Source organism: Hirundo rustica, chromosome 7 (assembly GCF_015227805.2).
Source record: "Hirundo rustica isolate bHirRus1 chromosome 7, bHirRus1.pri.v3, whole genome shotgun sequence".
Lineage (NCBI taxonomy): Eukaryota > Metazoa > Chordata > Aves > Passeriformes > Hirundinidae > Hirundo > Hirundo rustica.
Window position 1 is genome coordinate 16,601,777 of NC_053456.1, and position 24,245 is coordinate 16,626,021.

Below are 24,245 nucleotides of genomic sequence, written 5' to 3' on the forward strand. Positions count from 1 at the left end.
AGTTTTGTTTGCAGGTTTTCAATAATCATATGTTTCATGATTAATGAAGCCTCTTTCAAGCCTCTAAGCCTTCTGCAGCTGATTGTAGAATTGTTGAGGAGTCTAAAAAAAGTAATCTCACTCATATACTATCTTTAACTAATCCTGTAAAATTTTATTCATTGTTTGTGACAAAACTTGCTACTATTCTGCATGCAGCAAGGAGTTGATCAAGCATTGTACAAGCTGTTGGAGATGTCACAGAGGTCACCGACAGCACTTCCAACAGAGTGAGCGCTTGCCAAGGATAACAGAAGAAACCATTTCCCCATTTACAGCTTTGGCAAGACAGAGTTCCAGTCCATTCCCAGGGTGAAAGGCTGCAGTTTTAAATACTACTATTCTTTCATTACTTTTTCAGTGTGTAACTACCAAAGATAATTCTAAATCAATCAATCAATCAATCAATAAAATAGTGTGATTCTGGCTCTATTACCCTCTCACAAAGATGATGTCAGCTATTGTACTCCTTGATGTATATTCATTCCCCATGCTCTGTTCTACATGTTTAAATATGGAAAAAAAAAATATTAACAACTCCAACGTTTTGGTCAACCTACAGTGCATCAGGTATTCTAACACCAGGCTTTCTGAAACTGTATCTTCTGTTAGGTTTGTTTGGGGTTTTTGGTGTTGACAATTTTTTTTTTCCTATTATAACTCAGTCCTGAAGAATTCTTCCTGTTCTATCACATACAGCACTCTCTACATATGTGATTTGCCAGAAAATTGTGTCTAATCTCTCAGTGTATTCTTCACCATTCTTAAATTTTGCCACTTAGCCATGCAAAATTGAATTATTTAATTACAGAGCTTCAGCAATATTGCTGCTTTAATCCAATCACAAACAGATTCGAAGGGAAAATTATATCCCAGGATTTTGGAAAAAATTATGTAATCTAACAAATCTGATCTCTGTTGATCACTTCACTACAAACAAGGATAGGTCAGCATGGGGAAACCAGGGAAAATGTAAGTGTCCAATCAAGTACTGATTTGTATTTACCACTTACGAGAGCCATCTAAATAATAAAAAAAGGAACAAACCTGGAACATTTTCTTGTACTGCATTACTGCAAATCAATAAATAAAATCTTCTATAGATTAGCACTGGTTAGACCAAACCTATGAGGGATTTGGTAGCATGCAGGAGAGTGCCCTTCAGATAAAATGACAATTTGGAAGTGTTTAACAACATATGGTCTCTTTTCTTTGACATATACAATTAGGAATATATCTTTTTAACATAAAAATATAAAATACCATCTGTCATAAGTTCTAACCATGATACTGCCTCTATATATCCAATTAATTCACTATACTTTCTAGTGTAAATATTTCTCCTATTTTCTCATTTTTTCTTTCTCTGTAACTATATTTATTTATAAAATTTCAATAAATGTATATAGTCAATACTATGACTTGAAATGTAATTAGGAATAACAATGAAAGTCTGTTTCACTTTGTATTTCAAAGAAGGGCCAAATCCTCAAATGGTTTGAAATGCCATTGCTCATTTAAGTCAGTGGGTATAGGCATATTATAAAGATTTAACTATGTTGTTTTTCCTTATCATACACATTAACCCAGGGAAATGCTCACTTTTCACAAATAAATATTTGTGTTTCTTCCTTTTTTTCAGAAATGCAGGGTACCTTAAAGATGCATGATTGCAGAGTGAGAACCCAAATACCATATAATGGGTATTTCTCCTTAAGGTGTCAGAATTCCAGAGAACATGGAGGAATGAATGGATTGCTCTCAAAATCATGGTTCAAAATACATAATGCAAATACATAATGCATTTCAATTCACTGAATGAATACTTCACCACATTAATTTAATCCAAAAGAAAAATCTTCGACCACAAAATTATTATAATGACTTCTGAGAACATTAAGACATGCACAAGTCTCAAAATACAGTCTCCAGACTACAGAAGCTAAGTTTTGCCAGGTTAAAACAGAGAGACCACAACAGCCTATTTGAAGCAGGGTGTAAGATTTCTTTTGTTTGAGACAAACATACCCAGATAAACATACACACATCGACAGACACACATAGGTTTTATGCTGTTTCTGAGTAATTTTGCTGTGGGGGCAGCAATAAATTACACTAAGAGGTTTTGCATTAGTAACGTGAGAAATTACTGACCCGCTATTTAAACCACATTTTAAACTTTTAGCTTTTTAAGAACCTTTTGGAAATTTTAACTCTTGAGCTTTCCTCAGCCTTGCAAAGATCTGAAAACAAAATGGAAGAGAAAATTATTTTGCTTTTCAAAAACATTGCCCCCTCTTAAAAAGCAGAATACCATATAATGGTAATTCTGTTTGGATTAATTTTCTTTGGATTAATTTAATATTTCACGGTATAAAAACCTAAGACTTCTGTGTCTGCTGAAATGTTGTGGAAGTGGTGGCTATATCTGTCTGAGGTTATTCCCATGTAATTTATAATTTAGTACCTTTTTACCTGCTTCCATATAGGTGTTCTGTGACCAGGAAATGCTGATCATCTTCTAATATTACATTTTTGCTCTTTAAAGGAGCTTTCACATAAACCATGAGGCTCTTCTTGGTCATGCATGGCAGAAATTCTAGAGAGAGTCCTAAGCAATTGCTTGTATAGTTCTTATGCTGTTCCAATACTTTCTAAAATACTTGCAGTATTTCAGTAACTACATATACATCAATAAAAATTTTTATTCTGTTAGCCATAATAAATTCCTAAGGGGCACTGAGATCCACATCTTGCGCACATGCTGCCTGGTAATGTGCTCCCTTGGCCTTGTGTTTTCCTCTTTCAATTTCCAACAGAGTTTTTGCTCCAGAACTAACATGTGGGTAATAGAAATTCAAATTTGCTTCTCTATTTTCATCAGAAAAGTTTCCATCATTCATCAGCATGCATGCCTTTGCGTGGTTATCTCCCTATTATCTTTGCTTGGTGAAAATTCTCATGCTTTCCCATTTCTGCTAGCACTGGTTTTATACAGATGGTCACCCATATTTCTCTTCTCTAAATCTTCATATTTTTTGTTATACTGTTTTTGAGAGGAGTGCATGTGATACTGTTCCCACTACAATAAACATTCTTTTATTGACGACTCATTTGCTGGTTCTTGTGGCATCCTGTCGTGCCGTGGTTCCGGCACTGGTGACATTCGGCTGCAAAGGGACAAAGTTAGCACACAGCCCTTCACAACAGCGCAGCTCACGGCGCTCGGCCGCGGCCCGTTCCACTCGGAGGCCGCGCCCCCTCGGCGCTCTCCGCTCTCAGAAGCTCCTCCCCGCCGCCTGCGGGGCCGGAAGCCGCTGCCGTGTGCCCTGTGAACCGGGAAGGGCTCGGTTTGAATGAGATCCGGCTGATTCACCGCGGCCCAGGCGGCTCCGGCCCAGGTGAGGGCCCGGCCGGCTCCGCTCCGGGGTGCTGAGGGGCCCCGCGGCGGCCTCTGCGCGGCGGCGGCGGCGGCGGCCTCTGCGCGGCCCGGGGAGTCGGCCCGAGCGCCGGGCAGGGCCGCGGACGGGAGCGGGACGGGGCGGCCCTGGCGGGAGGCACCGGGCGGGGAACGCGTTGGGCCCCTGGGCTTTCCTTTGGGAACTCCGGGCGCTTCAGGGCGGCGGCGGCAGCTGCGGACGGACCGGGGGGAGGCGGCGAGAAGGGCCGGGGAGCGGCTCAGGGCGGGGGCCCAGCCGCTGGATCCGGACGGGCCTCGGCGCCGCACGGGCCCCGGCACCCGGCCGCCTCCGCCCGGCCCGCGGCGGCCGCCCTGCTTCGGCAGGCACGGGCGCGGGTTCGTGCTGCGGGCAGCACCAGCGCTCTGTGCCCCCTCGGAGGCGCCTCACGGACGGCAGCGCTGCTGCTCCCGGAGTGCAGCACTGCCACGATCCCCGGCAGGGCAGCTGGAGTTAGCGGGGCACGGCAAAAGCCCTGGCTGGGATACCTGAAGGGGAAGGAAGCAGAATTAAGTAAAAAAGGAGCGATAATTAAAAAATAACGATGCTATTTCCAGTATGCAGCTGACTTAAGTAATGTTTCTGTAACAAATTTGTGTCATATAGTTGGATACTTGTAAACATTGTGCTGGCGCCATGTCTTAAGGTTGCAGTTGTATTCTGTATACTACGCAAAACAGAAAACCAACAGGGATCGAGATTTACTTTTTAAAAAGAAGTTCTATGCAAATGTATCTCAAAGCTATATGTAACTGAAATGGTACTAGGCAAGCTGAAAAGACTGACAGATTTCTGTTTATCTTAAAGCTGTCAGCACTGGGCGTCCAAGGTGTCCTGTATGCCTCAGGTAGGGAGTAAACTTGGAAAACAGAGCATTCGCTGTTTGTGACCGTATTGAGGCAGTGAGAAATACCTGCTTGTGAAGAAATTCAGAAATTGGCTTGCATATGAGTTACTTCTGAATTTTGAGCAACAGGGTTTAGCCTGCAACTTATTGGGAAATGTTGTGTTCCGTCATCTGTTGTAACATGTCATTTCAATGATATTAATTTGAAAACTATGATTTAGAACATTATAAGTTAGAGAACGCTTTAAAAACAGTATTGAATAATACAGTATACAAATTAGTTTGTCAACTTGCTTGGAAGTGATTTGCTCCTGACAAGAATTATGGGGTATAAACTAATAGTACCTATAACTACCTTGTAACATCTAGGATGATGGGAAAGGGCAGGTGTTAAGGACACCTTGAATAATAGAGAACTGGTATGATCAGTACTTGTTGGACTGCTGCATAGTTCCACAATAGTTGTGTGTCTGCTTGCCTTTTTGCAGATTTCAGAGAAGGCCATTACTTCATGTATTACATAAAATTAATTCTGTCTGTTTCTGTGATGATGCAGCTTGTTAATGAATCTTTGCTTATCTGTGAGTTTTATGTGAAGGTACTTCAGTAGCTTTAAAGCAGTCTGTTTGAACCTGTGTTACTCAAGTAACTCCAGCTCAGCAATGAATGTGGTAGGATTAGGTTTGCTGTACTTCTGGAAGTGGGAAAGTGGAGTCTGTGAAGCTGACCTGCAAACCACCTAGTCCAGCTCAGGTCTATTGAGATTCAGCTCTGTGTGATCCAGAAACTAGGTCTGGGTTTACAGAACTGTGCGTGATGTGGAAGCCAAAGTCATGTAACTCTGGACTTGCACTACTGAAACTGCATTCATGCATGACATGATTAAATTCTAGCTTTAATGTACAGCTTACTTACAACTGATGGTAACATGTATATTTTTTTTCTTCATTTAGTACAAAATGCATGGGAAGATAGACTAGCTCCCCCCCCCCCCCACACACACACCTTTTCACATGTGAAATCTCTGCTCAGGTTTGATGACTTTAACTGCAGTGGGTTTTTTTCTTGGTGAAATAATGATTTTCTCCAATGTGCAGTTTCTCAGCTGATTTACTTCTGCAGCTGTTTATCATCCCTAGTGAATCTGAAATGGTTGCAGTTGCACCAAAAACCTTGAACCACTTTTGAGCACTGTTAATAAAATTGTTGATCATCTGCTGCGTGCATCTCCTCAACAGGAGCTCTGGAAGTGCTTGTGCAAAGCTTGTTGTGTAGTCTCAGGTGGAGAAGCTGAGTTACTGAAGATGAAATGATTTGCATCTAGTCACTCAGTGTACAAATTGCAAAGTAAATGGCTGTCACCTGTGTGTAGCCTGATACTCCCTCCACTAATAGGGCAGTTTAGTAGCCATTGTTTTCTATGTATGTCAGAGCTGATTTTGATATTTATTTCTCTACTGACTCAAAAGTTGCCAAACCAGGAGAACCCTCTTTCATTGAGGGATCATATTGTGGAGTGTTAATGCTAGATAAAAATAGTGCACTGTAGTGTGAAACTCATGTGTCTCATGCAAGGAGATAGAGTAATTTAAGACTGTTTCAAGTTGATTTCAAAATACATGCTGAAACATGCCAAGTATAAACACAGTAGCTATTGGTTTATACCTATACGTGTGTACACATTTGTGCATAATCCTTTTATATAACTTCATCCCTATGCTACCTAAGAAAAAATGTTTTCATTATTAAAAGTCTGAATTTAAGTGACTTGAAAATACCAGTGAACAACTGAGGGGTGAACCAGAGTTCTCCAGAAGGGCAACTCTTTCCAATTATTACAGTTACCTGACAGTAGTATTAGGAGCAAATATTAGACATGGGTTTTAAAATTTCTGTTTTCAGATCAGTTTTGAGATGCTCTGTGTGTACTCACACTGCATTATTAATATCAACTATTTTTCCCTTTTGAGGTAAGGATAGTTACAAGAAAATTTCAGTAATGGAAGTTTGGATTTTTAAATAACATCCTATGACCAAGCTTCTTTTAGTAATGGTGTTTCCAATCATGGACATACATAAGCAGAGAAACAATTTAATTCTTTTTTTTAAGCCATTAGTGACCATATTGATTTCAGTGATGAGTGCATGTCATCCAAATCCTGCAGTGCACCAAAATCCAAGTTTATTATGCTAACTGTGCTTCTGTATTTTTTCTGATACAGAACTGTTGGATACATGTACTTCCTGAAAGTTTCACTTTAAACAGAGACTGTTAACTCTTCCTTGCAGGCAGGAAGAAACAATCAAAATACCTTTTGCCAACTTTGGAAGGAAAAGAGGTGAGATTTACTGTGAACTGTTTGTTTACTTTTCTGGGTTTTATTTATACGTCTATATAATGTAAGTATGTAATGTAATTTGCGTGTGTGCAACAAAGAAATTGCTAATCAACTCAGCTTTTGCACTTTGTAGTAGAGGTAAGATTCTCAGCTGTAGGTTACCATGTGCCTCCCTGGGGAACAGACCAAGCTCAGAGAGATTTGTTTATTTCATATCTTTGTAGTAAGTGGGGTAGGGAATGCAAGACCATTGTGTGGTCAGGTGGCTAAAGGTGAATAACTCAAGCCCAGTTGAAGAAGTATCTGCAATTCTGTTGTAGCCTGTGCTACTCGCTCTTGTGATCTCTCCTGGATCATTTCCTTCTGCAAAGTTGGCAGAAGGATAATAACTTTCCTTTCAACTTGTTAGTGATTTCCAGTTCAGCCTGTCAGCGCTGAGAAACTCTGACTTGTTCTTTCTCTTCCAGCTTTCTGGTAAGGTGAGCACATCTTCCTTTGCTCTTGTACTACTTTGAGATAAGCTTCAAAAAGGTCTCTGTTAAATTGCCTCAGTTACTAGAAAGCAAAACAAAAATCCCCCACCCAAACAAAAACCCAAAACCAACCCCCAAAAACCCACAGACATTCTTTGAGCAGCTTTAGCTTAAAGAATGATTTGACAGAAATGTCTTCTGGAGCCTGTATTAGTGTTGCAAGCAATCAGCTTTTCCAAGACCTCTTTTTCTCTTATGCCAAGACAACTATTTCTGGGATGCAGCGCGAAGCCTCTCAGAGAAGTGAACAAGGTTAACCCCAGTGTTTTTGATAGCCTCTCAGCTTGCTGCAGGGCTGCACAAATGGCTGTCCTGGCAGTACTGAGAAAGCAGCATCAAGTTGGTGAGCAGCAGCAGCTTCCTCATTGCTCCTTATGTTAACACTGACATTGAAAAAAATGTCTATCAGATCATTTCACAGATCTGTTTTGAAACACTGCTCTACAAATGATTGAGTGGATGCAATTAATGGGCAGTATTCTCAGGGAGGAGGATAACGTGAATTTTAACTCCTAAATTGAATGTGAGGCAGCCTTTCTCTCCCTGAATTCAGGCAAACCTAAAGATCTTTGTGACTTTTCCAGTCACACCAACTGCTCTTGCTGAAATGAACAGGAAAACTTTCTGTACCTGCAGACTGCTCTTACCCTTGGTGCCTTAGGGCATCTTAGCTACAGCAAGAGCTTCCAAAATAGTGAAAAGAAACCATGGTTTCAGTTTCTAACAGCATTTAAAATTATCAATTAGCTTTAAATTGCTTAAATGAATTATTAGAATATTTTTACATGCAATTTTGAGAAAATTGGAAGCTTCTTGCAGTATTATGGATAGTTGAGCAAGACATGGCATGTACCACTTCAAGGACTTGTATGGTAAAAGGGAAAAAAAAAGTAAACATTCTTTGGGTTTTACTTCAATGGTGCCTTGTCCTTTTGCAGCTTATCAGTGTAACATTTTAAACATACCATCGTTTCTGAATTTTACTGGGTTTCTTCCTTTCTCCTTTCTGTTTTCTTCTACAGGAAAGAAACCTACTGGTCTCATCTTTACAGTCAAAAAGTGGGAGCTGCTGCCGAGTTTGTTCTCTGAGCACCAGGTTAGAAATGTAGTTGCTTTATTTGTAAAGGCTAAAGTTAGCTTCATTAATGTCTAAAAATTTTGTTCAAGCTTTACAAAAGCATTGTTTGAGGAATGGAGTTTATGGCTGAAATAACATTTAAATGGATTAACAAAAATTAAAATCTGTTTTGGTGAACATGGTTCACTGACCTAAATTTTTCAGATGTTTATACATCTCAATAAACAGATGTGTTTAGGTCCATATAGACTACAGCCTCCTAAACCATAATCAGTTACAAATAGGCAAGTAAAGCATTGGTTGCCAAAGTTCTAATCCAGAATCGGGTCATGGAGCTAGTGAAATAATTTGGAGTGCATCTAGAACTGGGTTTTGGAGATTTTCTGTCCGTGCTGCTGTCTTGGAAATCTGATTATCTCAGTTCAGTGACTAGTCTGTGGGAATGTTACATCCCTCCTGTTTTGTAAGACAGTGAAATTTTGATGTAAAGTTATGCTGATAAATAATCAGTTTGTTTAACACATTAGTCTAATCCAACTCTAATATGGCAAAATATATGGTTTTTATAAATGATGTACTATACTGTTGGGTTACAAACTGGAATAAACTGTGTAAAAAAATATTAATTAATTAGTACAAGCTATTGCTTTTCACTTGTGTTATAGTATTTGTTGTTTTTTTTATTATTTCTTAAATGTACATAGGTAATGGACTTCATCAGTTTATGGAAGTTGCTGTAGTTGTCAGAACTAGCATTTTTAGGGTTACCAGTTGTAGAGACTAAAAGTTTCTTAAACAAACCACCATGATGGATTAAAATAATAGTTTTAGTAGTTTAAATATACTTCTTAGTTACTCTTCAGCCCTCTTCAGTGTCACAGAAGATGAATCATTGTGAGTTTCAATGGAGGAGTATCTACCACAGAGGGGGTAAAATGAACTATAGTTGGCGTTAATTTGTGGTAACATTGTGACTGTTTTATTGAAGCCATTTAACATATGCTTACATAATATCTTTAAACAGCAACTTAACCTTTCCAAGGAAATCCTCCAACTTGCTTTGGGATTTATTGTAGTTCAGGAAAAGCATATACACTGTGTGCAGCTTTTTCCTCTAAAAAAGAAGCTTAGTTTCAATGACTTACTGAAAAAATGAAGCATAACTACTGACCCTTTAATAAACTCCTTTTTAATTTATATGGTGCCAGTGGAGCTTTAAGAAAGTAGTTACTGCTAGGTGAGACTGCACTTGTTGGACTTGCAGGTTCTATAAAATCAAGAGAATGAATCATATTAAACTAATAGCCTGATAGTTCATTGAACCGGGGAAGTGAACTTAGCAAGTAGAGCAGGTATTTCTGATCAATGTATCTTGGGTATCATTATGAAGTTGTTAAAGTAGGAAGTAAAATGCTGCTTCTTTGTGTGTTAAACTATTTGTTTTAAACTTTTACTGAAATAAAACTTGTTATTTTTTAGCCAGTAAAAATTCTAGCAAATATCAGAAGAAATTATGAAAACTACGGTGAAATTCACCTTCATCATATACAAAGCAAATATATTTTTCAAGTTCTTTTGCATAATTGCTTTCTAAAGAAGGCTATTGAATAAATATTGTTAATGTAATCTGAAATCGGGTGTGTAATTCTCTTGTGTGTAATGTAACATCCACTTGGAGAATGAACATATTTTGGAAATCATACTTGGTGTTCTCAATTGCTTTCATATCACCGAAACAGGCTGTTTTGTGTTGTATTAAAGCTTGTCCAATTAAGACCATAATTTTCAATGCTGTACTTTGTGTCTTCTATTTCACAAATAAGCCTTTCACAAAAAGTAAAAATTTCTGATTTCTGTAAGCCTTGGAAATTGCTTGATTTGCTGAAAACAGCTGTTTAATATTTAGTAGACTTTTTTTTTTTTTTTTTTTAATCTGTAAGTTTTTTTTGTAGAGATCTAAGAAGTTGAAAAAGCCAAGTAAGCATGGTAAAGTTCTCTTAAAGCTGGGGCAGAACCTGTACTTAGGTATCCACTGTGAAATTGTAGATGTCTTTTCAACAACAGAAAGTGAAGAAACTGTAGAGAAAGAAACAGCAGTATAATTTTTTGGTTCGGCATCTTAACAGCCTTTATTCCTGGGGACCACCCCTTTGAAAGTTACAAGACACAAAAACTAATGGGGGGGGAGGGTTAAATTATTTTTAGGATTTTTTGTTTGGGTTTTTTTTGTTTTGTTTTGTTTTTTATTAAGTAAGATGTTTCATTGATTGGAATAATCTTGCACTAAAGCATTGGCACATGCATCACTGGGAATGTAATAAATGACTGTACTGTCACTAGTCTTCTAACTATATACATATTAAATGTTTACTTTACAGTATTTCTTTTAGTATAATGAGTTCATTAAAAAAAAGCTTTTGATGCTAATTCAGAGATCCATAATCTGCTTAGTGTCTTTCACGTGTAGTTTTGATGATAACTGACAAGCTGTAAGTTAATTAGCACGGAACTTACTAATGAGGATGTTAAAATCCTTAGTTTAAGATTTTTATTGATGATTTCTGAGCAAACGAAAGTAAATTTGATTGTATATCTAATAAGTATTAAGAACTTTCTGGCTGTAGGTACTGATCATAAGCAACAAAAATCCCCCAATTAATTGAATGTTTTGGAAAGTTTGGAAAGTTTGACAAGGGTGTTCGTCTTCAGAAATGGGGATAACCCAAAACCAAAGCAATAAAACAAAGTCTTTTAATTAGCATGGAAGACAGCTTCTTGAATTAATATGTGGTGTTAATTAACAGGAAGTCTGATGTTGTGTTGTAATTACCACCAATATTTTTGACATACTGAGTGACTGAAGGTGAATTATATAGATAACAATTTAGTAAACATTTCGAGCTTGGGAACATTTTTCCTTTGTTTCTGTTTTTCTAGAAATATGGATAGACTTCTGCGACTGGGAGGAGGTATGCCTGGGCTGGGACAGGTTAGTATATAGCTTGTCAATCTTTTCTTTAAAATTAATCAATTCTGGAGTATTCCTTCTATTATACTATTATATTTTAAAACAGCATCAAAAACCAGTTCTATCTTTGATTTGAGTTTTTGTATGTGTATGCAAATCTTTGTTACAACCTGAGGTTTTTTTTTCTTTTTGTAAACGTGAATACCTGTGTTGGCACTAAGTTTACAGAATGTTTATAAACCTTTCTTTTTGTGTCTCAACATTTAAAAATTTGTAATATAAAGCATTGGAAGCACATAATACATTTTTTTAAAAAACAGTTTCCAGTAATATGTAGTTTCAGAACATGAGGGGTATTCTAAATGGCCAAGCACATCCACACCTCTTTCATAAATTACGTATTTCGTTTCTTGGATCACATTGTGAATGGGGCATTATAAGATACTGAGGTATACATAAATTTCAAGAGGTAATTTGAATTGAATTTATCACTTATGGGTAGTTGTAGCTACCTGTATCTGTGTTTTGTTGTGTCTCCTCTTGTTGATTGTCCTCACTTCTGTAACTACTCACAGCAAAAAGCAGCTGTCCTGTTCCAGTGAGAGATCTATTCACTACCTTTGCAGCAAGTCCTAGTGCTTTTTGCCTTGATCAACTGGCATAACCAGCAGTCTTCAAAAATAAAGTCAAGCTGATCTTGTTACATTGTGCTCATTACTGTGGGTACAATAATGGGAAAAAATAATTAGGAACTACTTTGAGGTCTGTAGGAAGAATTATTTCCTTAAGGAATGGGCTCCAGTGTCATTTCCTTTGTAGTCCTTTCATTTGGTTGGCTGCAGTAGCTGGCCTTTCTCTGTTTCCTCATCTGCCTCCTGGCCTCTTTCTAAATTGAGAATCCAGATTCTTGTTCTTCTGGAGGGATCAGTTCTGTATGTCTTGGGGTTCAGGATGTGTGTGCAGGGTTTCTTTTGGGATGATTGAAATTGCTAAACCCAAAGCTTTTTTTGGTTGTGTATAGTCTGTTTGTGTCCAGTATAACTACAGGAGTAGTTTAATACTGAAGCATTTGGTGAAATATTCCAGGCTGATATACAGACTCTAGATGTTTTGCCAAATAAGCTGTAACTTTTGGTGCATAATTTTTTTCCCCTTTTTATAGCTAAAATTCTATTCACGTTCTCTTAGTGAATCTTCAAGCCGCCCTCAGATATTTTTAGTTTCACTTTCTTAAACAGTTATTTCTCTTGTTCCTCTGAGCTGCCAGCCTGCTTCATGACTCTTCATTTTTTAACATCTGTGCAGTCTAATCTCTCAAGCTTTCACTTCTTAGTCCTCTCTGAACTTGACGCATATCAAAGCTGTTTTTCAAATTTATGGTTAACTCTCTGCTGTTTCCTGAATTTTTCATCTTTAACTTAAAGCTTGCTAGCAAACTGTGGCAGACAATAGAACATAACATTCAGAGGAAGCTCGCTGAACTCCTGGTAGCTTTGGCCTGCAGAGCTGCTCTGTGTTTGTTTAAATATCGAGTTGTCTCTTAAATAAGTTGATGAGTATGTGTTGGATTAAAAAAAAAGGCATAAAACTGAATTGCTCTTTACTCAAGTTGCTGCTCACACTGGATGTCGTGACTACATTTGTAGTCTTTTGGTTTATTGAATCAGCAAGAAGGCTTTTCAAATAGAATATTTTTATGTCCTTAAAATACTGTGTTTCAAAGGATCTTGAAAGGTCACTTATGTTCTGAGTATCAATTGGTAATAATTCAGATTGAGAGGTAATCCAGAGTGAATCAGATGTCTTTGAGATAGAAGAGAGGAGGAAGGTATTTCTTGGATATATTTTGTAATGCTAAAAAGCGAAATTATTACCATTTGTTTGTACTAGAGTGTTTTAAACAACAGTACAAAGCTTTTTGTTCTTATTGCTGTGTCACGGTTGTTCTAAGGGTTGAACATAGTACAAACATCTGAGTCATTCTTGCCAGCATAAGAATCATCTGTGTACATAGTCTGGTAGAAAAAGAAGCATTTTCAAAGTAACTTTATCACATAGCTTGGAGATTTCTTCTTATTGTAGCTTGGAGTCTGCTTAGCAAGAGGACTGCATCACATGAAGTCTGCTAAGAGTCTGCTTGGTTTGCTTTGTAACTGATATTAAAGTACCAGCAGATGCTTGGTCAGCACAGTTCCTGTTTGATTTCTGCCAAGGCATTCTTTCTCAGTGGCTTGCTTTAGCTTCTTCAGCAGCAGTTACTTGGCTCTTTCCCCTCAGAAAAATTCCCTCTTCTGATTATTTTCTCATTTAGCTTTTCTTGGTCTTCTTAATTTCCAAATTCAGATGTGTTGTCCCAAATACACTTTAAATTCATGTGTTTGCAATATACTTTTCAAGTCCTTTGATGTAGTGTATTACACTTGAGAACTACTGTAGCTGAATTTGTGGTTCTCTTTCCTTACGTGCTCCTTCAGGATGCTATTGAGTCGCTGATTGGACTTCAGATGTCCAGAGGTGGTCAGTGCTAAATCCCATCTACCCTAAGCCTGTCTTCAAATAGCTAATAAACAGATCATTAAGGAAGTAATCTTAAACTGATACTTCAGCAAGCTTTCCTTCCAGTGAAATGTGGCTTAGAAATCCTGAGGCATTTCTTCTCTTTTAATCACAGGTGGACAAGGGCTATCTTAGTGGGGCAGGAGGTGGACAAGAGAGGAGAAGGGAAGAGAATCTTACAACTTTTTGACATCACATAAGCCATTCACAGTATTTTCTGATGGTGCACTTGATTGTTAGCTGTGTGTTCTTTTTATGGCGAGGTACCGTGTTTAGTTTTGAACTTGATGCCAGAAGTATGACCTCCTTTGGAACACTGCTTCATGCAGAAATTGTTTGTCTTACATGACTTGTGTTGTAGACTTGGTCCCTAATTTTGTTTTGTGAATGAATGAATGATTGAAGCCTTTTAGAAAAGATGTAAAAGATTGACAATGTTGTGATGTCTCAAAGAAAATCTTACTACTTCAATTTCCCTCTTGTAGTTTATGGGAAATTAAGATTTGGGAAATTATGGTTCTGGCAATACCCTTGTTCTTCTTATCTTAATATGGTCTCCTTTCTCTCTGCTTCTGCCCATTGTCACGTTGGATTTTTCTAGTTATCTTCTCTTTCCTGATTCATTCTTTTCTGTCTGTTCCCGTTTGTCCCTCTGGAATACTGCCTACCACAGAATTTCACTGTGGTTTAGTGCTTCGATTTGCATTGTACATTTGCTGCAGACAAATGAACAGGTTTGTGGGGTACATAAAAGCATTCTGCTTATGTAGCAGGCGGGGATTTGGAGCAACACTCCTCTTCATTTTGTATGCTGAACTATTGTTTGCTGGTGAAATCAGTTCCACATATGCCTCTATTAGGCAGTCCCACTGCAAAGGGTGTGAGCAAATTAAGTGCATTTGTAGCCAAGCTTTCTCTCCCCATGACTTAGAGAACAATAAATCAAGTTAAGCAAGTTCTTGTCCATACTAGCAAATGCTGTCTGCTTTTCTGAATCCAGATGTGATAGGAAGCTGTGAAATAATGACACTTTTAAAAGAGGCTTCTAAAGTAATTTTTCATTGCTTGGTAGATTTTTGAAAATACTCATTTACACTGCTCTGTTAGTGCAGACAACTGTTCTAGTACAATAAATGAAAAATAAAACTGATTCTGTGTTTTTGAATTAACGTATTTCATGACAGAGGGGAATGGGAAAAATTCCAGTGGGAAGGGAGGGGGAGACAGAGAACTGACCTGTGTCTTATAAGGAGTGTTTACACCTTGACTTGGAATATAGAAAAAGATGTGCAGATAGCTATTTTATTTGAATCATTGACTTGCCAATTAGCCATCAAGTGCTTCCATCTGTGAAATAGTTGATCAGATGGGTTAGCTGGGATGTTTCCAGATTAGGGCATTGCAAATGGCACTTGAAAACTGTCACTTTGATTAGGAGGTTTCAAATATTGCACTGCTTGGTGCTGTGGAACCTTTTTCCCTTCATAGGATCTTGGGTTTTTTAGAACATGCTTATCCTATTTAGTAAATCTCTGGCACCATGGGAACCTGGGAGACCTGCTGCTGCTCTGAAGTTCTGCTTTGTGTGCTGATCTAGTCAGGGTGGTTGTCAGAGGCCAGCGCAGTGCACTCTTTTGTGGGGCTTCCAAAGAGAATTGGATGGTCTAGAAGACAGAGGGAGGGTCAGGCTCAGTGTGGATCATTCCCAATTAACAATTAGTTGCAAATTTCTTTGAGTTACTTCATTAAGCTGATGTGTCATTTGAAGTATGACTTTTTCTTGCATCTTACATCTTCCATATGTAAACAAAAACATCCACCAACAACTAAAAAGCCTCAAACCCAAAACAAACTCACACACTTTTCTCTAAAAAAGAAAAAAACACCCCACAAAAACAACAACCCAAACAAAACAACCCAAAAACACACCAAGATCTCAAACAGGAAAAACTGCAACACCTTAACATCATACTGAAAATTATTTTGGTTCATTGATTCTTGAAACAGCTTGTGTTTTAATTTGAAGGATGCAAATCCATTGTTTTTGATTAAGTACCTTCTTCATTGTAAAGCAGTAGAGTGTTCTGGTATTTCAGTATCTGTTTAGCTGTATGACTTTCTCCTTTCTGTGTCTCCTGGGTGTATGTATGCTTTATGTGGTTTGAGTTGTGGAGGTGCACTGTTGCCTGCTTCTCATATGTATTTGAAGCTTTAAATGAACCTTTGGTGCAAATATTTGGCCAGGGGAATAAATCTGAATTACAGCTCTTAAAATTGTGCATTGTTTCTATGCCATTGTTTCTGAGATATTTTCCAGCAAAGTTCTCAAGTACGAAGGATGTTACTATTTCAAGAACTCAAATGTAATTCCCAGTAGATGACATAGTGTGTGTTTTGGGTGGGTTATTCCAGTTTTGTTTTGTTTTTTTTTTTCCTGGAAGCTGTTAACCCATTTAAGGAATAAAAAAATTTTCTCAGTGACAAACATTTGTCATACATTGAAAATATCCAGCATGAAATCCCATAGAAAGTTCAGAAGACTTGATTGCCTGCATTATCTTCTGTAGAAAGTCTCAGAATCAGTTTTTATTTACAAAACACATGATTTTGTTTTAAGGAGAAAAAAACCCCCACCTTAGAGATAGTAGACTTCTGTTTTACTTTCACTGTCTCAGGTGAATGTTTTACTGCATTGATTAGTGCTTTGGTACAGGGTTGTTCAACAAAAGCTTCATATCAAATTTAGGGTCCAGGTGTGGCCTGGGTCTGGTTTTGCTGGACACAGTAACTCCACAGGTCACATTAGGCTTGTTTGAGAGTTGCTGGAGGTGGCAAATCAGAGTATAGTTCTCATACATTTGAAGTACAGTTGAGTCATATAATTTTTCTTAAAACCTGTGTGTAATTTGTGTTATCAAGGCTGTCTTAAGGTAGGGTGGCTGCACTACAGACATGTCTTAGATACCTTAATCAGAGACAAGCATAAAACCAAAATAGCTAAAAAAGTGGGTTATGTCCGAGCATTACAGTTTCCTCTGATCTGCTGTTTTACTCTGGAGAACATTTTTAGCTGCCTCTTCCTGGCCTCAGATCTTAAACTTCCATGTTCCTAATAATTAGGCAATTAGATTCTCTCTGCTCAATTTAATTGCCAGTGTAGTCCAGCTGACTTTTGACTTTCCCCAGAAGAGACAAAGAAGCTTGGACAAGGAAATGAGTGGCCATAATGAGAGAACATAGGGAAGAAAGAGTAAAGAAGAAGAGATATTTTGCATTACACCTATTCACTTGTAATGTTCCTTTCTGCAAGCAGGAAACAGCTGCCTTATAGTGAATATTTAATTTATTTCTCTTGGAAATTCTATCTTTCTGAAATCCCATGCAATTGAATATTAAGTTGCAATGCTACTATGCAGCACCTTTGAACAAGGGTTTCTCTTTTCTTCCTGCTGTGTAGAAGAGTCCTCTGCAAGTTTTTCTAGGAAGTTTGAAGTGTTTTTGTGTTACAGCATTGTGGTCTGGTGGGGTGGTGGGTGTTGGCTGATTGGTTTGGGACCAGCTCTTGGAACCTACAGACATGTAGAGCCCTGTGCTTTCTTCTTCATATTGAGGAGATACCTTCAACTGCTTTGCCTCACAAAGTGTACTTTAGGGTGAGTTTAGGCAGAACCTGCTGAGGGCTACCCTGGCTCCTTGGCAGAACTGTGTCTAGAATAAGGTAATTAAAAATCTGCATTGGAGTAAGACTTCTGGAGGCAGACGAAATTACTGGTGCTAACACGTCGTCCACCTTGAGGCTCTCAGTTCTGAATCCCAATACCTTCTGTAATGCTGATGGGAGTAGATAACAGGTCAGTCCTGGCTTTATTGTCTGTATCTTCTTTTTATTTCCAGTAGATTGAGGCTGTGAAAAACAGCAGTTCTTTTCAAAAATATGTACAGTGTTACTGAGAATTTGTTTTGTGTCCCTAATCTTATGACTTTTCGCTAACCGTAACATTGTCATATAGTCATAGAATGGTTTGTGTTGGAAGAGGTATTTAGAGGTCATTTAGTCCAAATTGTCCTTATGCTTGATGAAGAATATTAACTGCATACTACAGAACACCTACCCCTTTGGATTATGTGTCTCAATGATTATGTAGATTAAATGGGGTAAGGATAGAGGAAACACTGAGCCAGGGAAGATTAAACTTAAGCAGCCATTTCATGCAATGGTTGTGTTGGGAATATTGCAGGAAGTCTGACTATTGCAAATTGCATCAAGGTGCTATATGTAAATAATTTTATATCATGAATGCTTCTTAATTTTGAGTAGTAAATGTTTATTTCTAATAATAATGTTGTCTGTGTGTCCCATTAAAATAGACACTATTTTTGTTTGAAGTTCTGCTTAGTTAAAAACAGTCAAATAACAAAACAAACCAACAACAAAAAACACCAAACACCCCCAACCTCCCACCCCCCAAAAATACCCACAAAACAACCAACCAACCAACAAAACAGAAATATCCCCCCCGCCTCCTGCCAAAACCCCAGCAAAAAACCGAACCAAAACCGACCCCACACACACGCTGAAAAAGAAAACCACAGAACCACCCCACAGAAACTGAAATCCTAAATAAGCAGAAAAGCTAAGCAGTAAAATTTTGGCTCTGCACCAAAGAGGTGTTGGCAAATTTATGATCCCAACCCGTTTAACCAACTGCTCAAAGCTATACAAAGTTCTGTGTTTTGTAATTTTGGTTTTGAAGAGAAAGGGAGATGGGAAATGTTATATATTTCAAGTCCATCTATATTGCTGTTCGTGTTCTGTTGTAGATGTGAACCTGGGTAAACTTTTTTTAGGAGACAGAATTTTGTAAAACATACTGAGACAGTTTTTATTTAGCCTATTAAGGTAGGTTTTTTTCTGAGTTTTTTTTCAATTTAAGGTAGCAGTTGATGCCACAGTACTTCCTTAGTATCCCTAGTCCATTTTGGAGCCTCTGAGACTAAACATATTACTACAATTTTTATTTCATCTGACATATGGTGTAACAAGACAATGTGATCCTTTGAGAAATCTAGGCTGTTTGCTGAGACTTATGGTATTTTGTGGTCTGTTATGCATGCTTGATTATAATTGGTATAAAAATGGACCTAAACATACAAACTGTTTAGACATAATGGTAGCTTCAAAATCTAATGCTGTTGATGTGGAACTAACTACAAAATTGTGCGTGTAATAACTTGAAAATAGCAATAAAATTTCAAATTGCTACTAATTTTACTGTGTGATTCACAGTGCAAGGTAATATATTTTTCCCTTTTTTATTGAGCTCACTGATTTTTTCGTATTTTTGTATAACCTCAGTAATTTTCTCTGTCATGACTGATCATGTTAATTTCCTGTACTGCAGAAAATGCAATACATGGCTTCTGGTGCTTGTCATGACAAAGTTGTTAGAATCATTGAGATCCCAGAATATGCCTCGCTCCCTTTGCCACTTCCACTGATGGAACATGAGTTGGTAATTTCTATAAGTGTGTTGTCTCAGTACAGGAAGAAAATGGTTCCACAATCCCAACTCTGCTTAGATTTTTAGGCTTAGCAATGTGTAAAAAACACTGTGCTGATGTAAGAATTTTCTTATTCTTTATATCAATGTATCAGCAGGTTCTACCGCTTACTGGCAAAAAGCGGAGAAGAGCAGTGGTACTCTGGTGAACTTTTAAGGCCCTGCTATCATTAATACCTCTACCTCCTCTGCACACTTGCTCGTGTTTGTCCTCTCTGCAGCTGGTATTTTTAATGTCTTTTTTTTTTTTTTCCCTTGTATAAAGCTGTACACACAAAGTTGAATTTATTTCCACAAAATATTAGCTTTAAGCTCACTTTAAGCGCCTCATCCTTTCATGCATCTTTTAATATGATAAATTATTATTTTATAATGACTGTCATTGCATTTATACCTCGGTTGCTTTTTTCCCCCTTCCCTGCATAACAAAATATCATCTTTACCTGTAATACTTGTTCTGGAGGAGGTAGAGAAGGGTAGTGAAGAAAAATTGTGGGGGAACTAAATTCAAAAATAATTGGGGCGGGGGGCGGGTGGCTTTTTTTTTTTCTTTTTTTTTTTTAGCTAATCTTTCTCAATTGTCTTTGGATATAACAGCTGAAAATATGTAGTGAAAGGGTTAAGTCGGCATGAAAGAATTCATTTCCACTTTAATGACCTAGCCTTGCTGGGTTAGGACGATGGGGAACATGCTTCTGACTTGTACTCCTATTGCCAATTAACACCTCCTATAACAGGTTGCCTCAGCTAGTCATTGAAGCAGAGGCAGTAGAAATAGTTTACATGCAGCTTGTTTTTCACACTAGTTGTTTAATACTCACAAAATTAAACTATTAAAAGGTTCTTTCTTCGTTTACTGGGAAAGAAATAAAACATGATAGCAGTCATTGTTTGCTTGTGTGTCCTGTGTTTGTGCTTAAATTGTTCCAGTTACAAAAATAAATAGAAGTAGTAATGATTCTTTTATTTTACACAGTAATAAGTTGTTTGGTGCATTAAAGCTGAGATGTGCTTTACAGCACTTAAGTTCACTGCCTTTGGATTTTTATTACAGTTGCCCCTGCAAAACTGAGTTTCTTTGAAACAGCTATGATGTATTTCAAAATCATCTTTTGTGCTATTAGCATGAAATCAGAGCAGTGTTTCAGATCCGTTTAAACAATGGAAAGTGTATCCATTTGCGGAATATTTCTCAGTTCCTTGTGTAATTAATCAAGTCCGCTTTCTATACCTATTTGAATAAATCTAAAATAGTACAAATAAAGAGCAGTGCTCTAAAATGACACTTTAGTTCACATTTAATAATAAAATCGGCTAAATAATTTATATTGGTTCACACTAAGAGAAAGGTGAAGTAATAGTCCTAAAAGTGTTAACAAATTTGCTAAAAGGCCCGAGTAGGTAACACTTCAAGGCGTTAGTTTTTATCCTGTAAGAATGGCAAATGCCTTTAACACTTCGTCAGCGAGGGCTACCCAAGTAAAGGACTGCTTTTTATATTGGATTGTCTCTTTAACTATTTGAAACAAGAATAGTAACATGCATAATTTAATATTGCTGTGTAATCTTCTGTCCGTAACTTGCATGTGATTCTTTTTCCCTTACAAGTCTTACTAAAAAAAGATTTATTTAAATAGTGGTAACTTAATTTTATCAGTTATCATTGAACTTGGAATTCTGCCATTCTAAACAAGCTTGGTTGGGTATTATGAGGTGACCATCAGGCAGCTCATTTCAGTGACTGGAAGCATAGAGTTCAGAAGAAGCATCAATTTTTCAGTAACTCATAACAGTATTTTTAACAGCAGTTCTTTAATTTTAATAATTACTGTATCCAGCTTATACATGCGTAGTTGAGAAAAAGAATGTTCAGTATTCCTTGCAGTTTCTAAATCAAATTTTTCTCCAATTCTCCAAGAAATAATCCAGTAAAGCTGTAGGTATGCAATAATTGCTGTTTTGCAGTGAGATGGACAGTCTTCCAAAACTGTGCAGACAATAGCTGTCTTTTGAATACGATAACGTAACCAAAAATACCAGGAGCCCTTTTGCGTTGCAGACACAAACGTTTTCTTGTCTGGCTTCCTGATACCAGTTAATTTAATTTGGTGCTCTGCTTCGTAAGGATGGTGCTTCTTTGTTAAAGTTGGCAGGCAGTGAAGTTTATGAACAGTGGTAATAGCGCATGCTGTGGAGGGTCAATGTAGAATCTTTGCCTCCATGTAGAGATTAGCTAATAAAATCTTTCTTCTGCTTTGCCTGATGAAAGAAATGCATAAACTTTTGTGAAAGACTACCAGAAGCAGGCCAAAGAGATCTCGAAACACATAACTCATAGCCTGGCTCCCACATACTGTGTAACTAACACGCAGAAGCTGGGGCTGTCACTCCAGGACTGTGTTAGATTATCAGCCATTTGTGGAAAAGCAAGTGATCAGAGATGGAAGAAATTGGTTCCAGTTTCCGAATGTCTCTGTTTTCCAGTCATCTAAAGTCAGGAAAACTTCTTGGAAGACCCACATTCCATTTGCCTTTATCTGTTAAATCTTTGAAGGTTTCATGTTAAGAATTTGATGAACTTTGGTTTAGAATTTTCTGGAGAAAAACAAATGTGTGCTTATAGTATTTTATATGGCAGTTTATCTTTGGTAGAAAAATAATGTGAAACTTGACCTATGGATTATTTCCGCCTCAAAGTTCCTGAATTTCAGTACTCTTTTGATCAGTTCATTGTAATTGATTGTCAAAACGAAGGAATATTAACATGAAAATTAACACACATAATTGGTACCATGCGATGAGGACTTTAATTTTCCCATAATCTAGCTAGTAATTAAAATCTATAAGAAGAACAGAGCAGACGGAAAGGAGATAGTGAGGTCACACAAAGAAGCATCAATGACCAAGGAAATACTTGATATGTGCTGTGTGTTTATAAGATGACTGAGCATTAACAAACCTGCCTTGTGTACTACCATTAGCTAATTTTTACAAGTTAGGTAAATTGGTTGAACTGCATGGTAAGAATAGAAACTCATGTTTGGTATTTTTACTATGTCTTGCATGTGCTTAAAATGAAGTAGTGAAGTATGCAGTCGATAACCTAATCTTTAATGTAGGAATTTTTATGTATATTTAAACACATTTAGTATGTAAAATCCATCACAGTGAATACTATGGCTTTAAAAAACATAGCGAAAGTTAAGGAAGTTGGTTTACACCAATGAAGAATTCTTTTTTGGGATTAGCAGGGTTTCCTATGATGAAAAATTGTTGACTATAGGTGCTAGCAACAGGAATTCAATGAAAGTTTTGGAAAAAAACCTATTTTAGTTCATAGAATGCCTGAAGATTTGATGAAGTATCATATTAAGTATCTCCTCTTCTGCACCATCAAGGTAAATGAGCATTTGGGTGCTCCGAGGAATATAGAAATCATAAGGAAATATTAGGAACACCCTGCTTTAGTTCTTACTTTCACTTAAACTAAAGGTGATTCATTTGCCTTCTTACAGAAACAAAAAGTATTAATGTTTGTTTCCTCCCTGTAAGTTGTGAATCTACTAACTGATCCTAAAATGAGAAAAGTTTTGAAGAGTAAGCTTTTATAAGTTGAGAGGACAGTCATCTCTATAGAGGACAGAGCTGTGATTAATGCCTCAGCTGCAGGACAGGTGTCAGTGTGATTTTAACAGACACTAGAAATTCTATAGAGGAGAGCTCATCTGAGAGCTATAGTCTGTGGAGTAAGCCTCAGTTCAAGCTCCTGATTTTTGAGGAGTTAGACTCAGTCAAACAGCAAGAGTAACCTTCCAGAAATCATAGACCTACCTATTTGTGCTAATCTGGGGGACATTTTTATTACACTATTCTTTATTTTTAAAATTACTGAGTAATGTAATGGGACGGTTGCTTACAGTGGATCTGGAGCAAATTTGGAATGCATTTGGTAATCACAGCATGGGTATTATGGTTCTTCCTAAAGCACAAGGTTTATTTATTTAGGTTTATTTATCTTCACTTCAGACCATCTCTGGTCTAGAACTGGTGGAAAATTGGGAGAGCATTATGTATGAAAAAAGGGTTTTGTTAACAAACTAGTAAACCACTTTTAAAATTAAAACTCAACTTACCTGGGCCTTTTTTCTTTGCACTGATAAGTGGAAACATGAGTCTTTGTGCTTTCAGTCTTCTAAGTGAGCACTTCTAAGTGAATAGACTTAAAGCAGGAGAGATACATTTTAAAAAGTAAACTGACATGTTTATGGAGAAAGAAACATGGGAACAGCATTACAAAACGATTGGGCATTTGAGGTTTTGCCAGTCAAACAATTTAATTGCAGAAAATTCAGGATGAGTAATGCAGGTGCTCTGCCCATCTGGTTCTGGGAAATGTTCTGCAGAACTGCTTACAGAGTTTTTCAGTGTGAGTGCTAGAGAAGCACTTCTCCACTGGAGCATCTCACTGTTGTGCTAGGGCTAGGCCAGGGAGATACTTGATGAAGGGGTGAAGTTGATGAAAAATGGACCTTTTGGTGAGAATACTATGGAAGGTGAACAGCTGAGAAACCTGCTGGAAGATCGCTGATGAAAAGGCCAAAGTGACAGAACTAGGAGTGAGTAGTAAGAAGTGAGGAAGGGCAAATATTGAGAGATGATGGTCAGCAGTATCAAAGCTGGAAATAGAAGCTTGAAGCTGTTAGGAAGTGGGTATGGTTGACATATCCATGCACATATGTGAGTTTCAAAATATGAAGATTGGATTCATAATATAAAGATTGGATGTAGAACTCATAGATGCATTTACTTTAGGGGGAAAAACCCCACAACTGAATTCTTGTACTGTCTTTAAAGCTTTATTCTGAA

The 24,245-nt window shown here is 37.5% G+C and overlaps 1 protein-coding gene across 2 annotated transcripts in view; it reads left to right on the forward strand.

The window, feature by feature from the left end:
- Nucleotides 1-3,316: 3,316 nt before the first annotated feature.
- PSMD14 (proteasome 26S subunit, non-ATPase 14) overlaps nt 3,317-24,245 on the forward strand; it is a 46,480-nt gene continuing 25,551 nt past the window's right edge. The window contains exons 1-5 of one of the 2 annotated variants that reach the window (XM_040069862.2): nt 3,389-3,440; nt 4,305-4,344; nt 6,634-6,683; nt 8,239-8,312; nt 11,232-11,283. In XM_040069862.2, the coding sequence (XP_039925796.1) occupies nt 11,236-11,283 (48 nt within the window). In that variant the 5' untranslated portion in view covers nt 3,389-3,440; nt 4,305-4,344; nt 6,634-6,683; nt 8,239-8,312; nt 11,232-11,235. Of the gene's footprint in view, nt 3,441-4,304; nt 4,345-6,633; nt 6,684-8,238; nt 8,313-11,231; nt 11,284-24,245 lie in introns of both variants that reach the window. The other variant, XM_040069861.2, reaches the window with a different exon arrangement.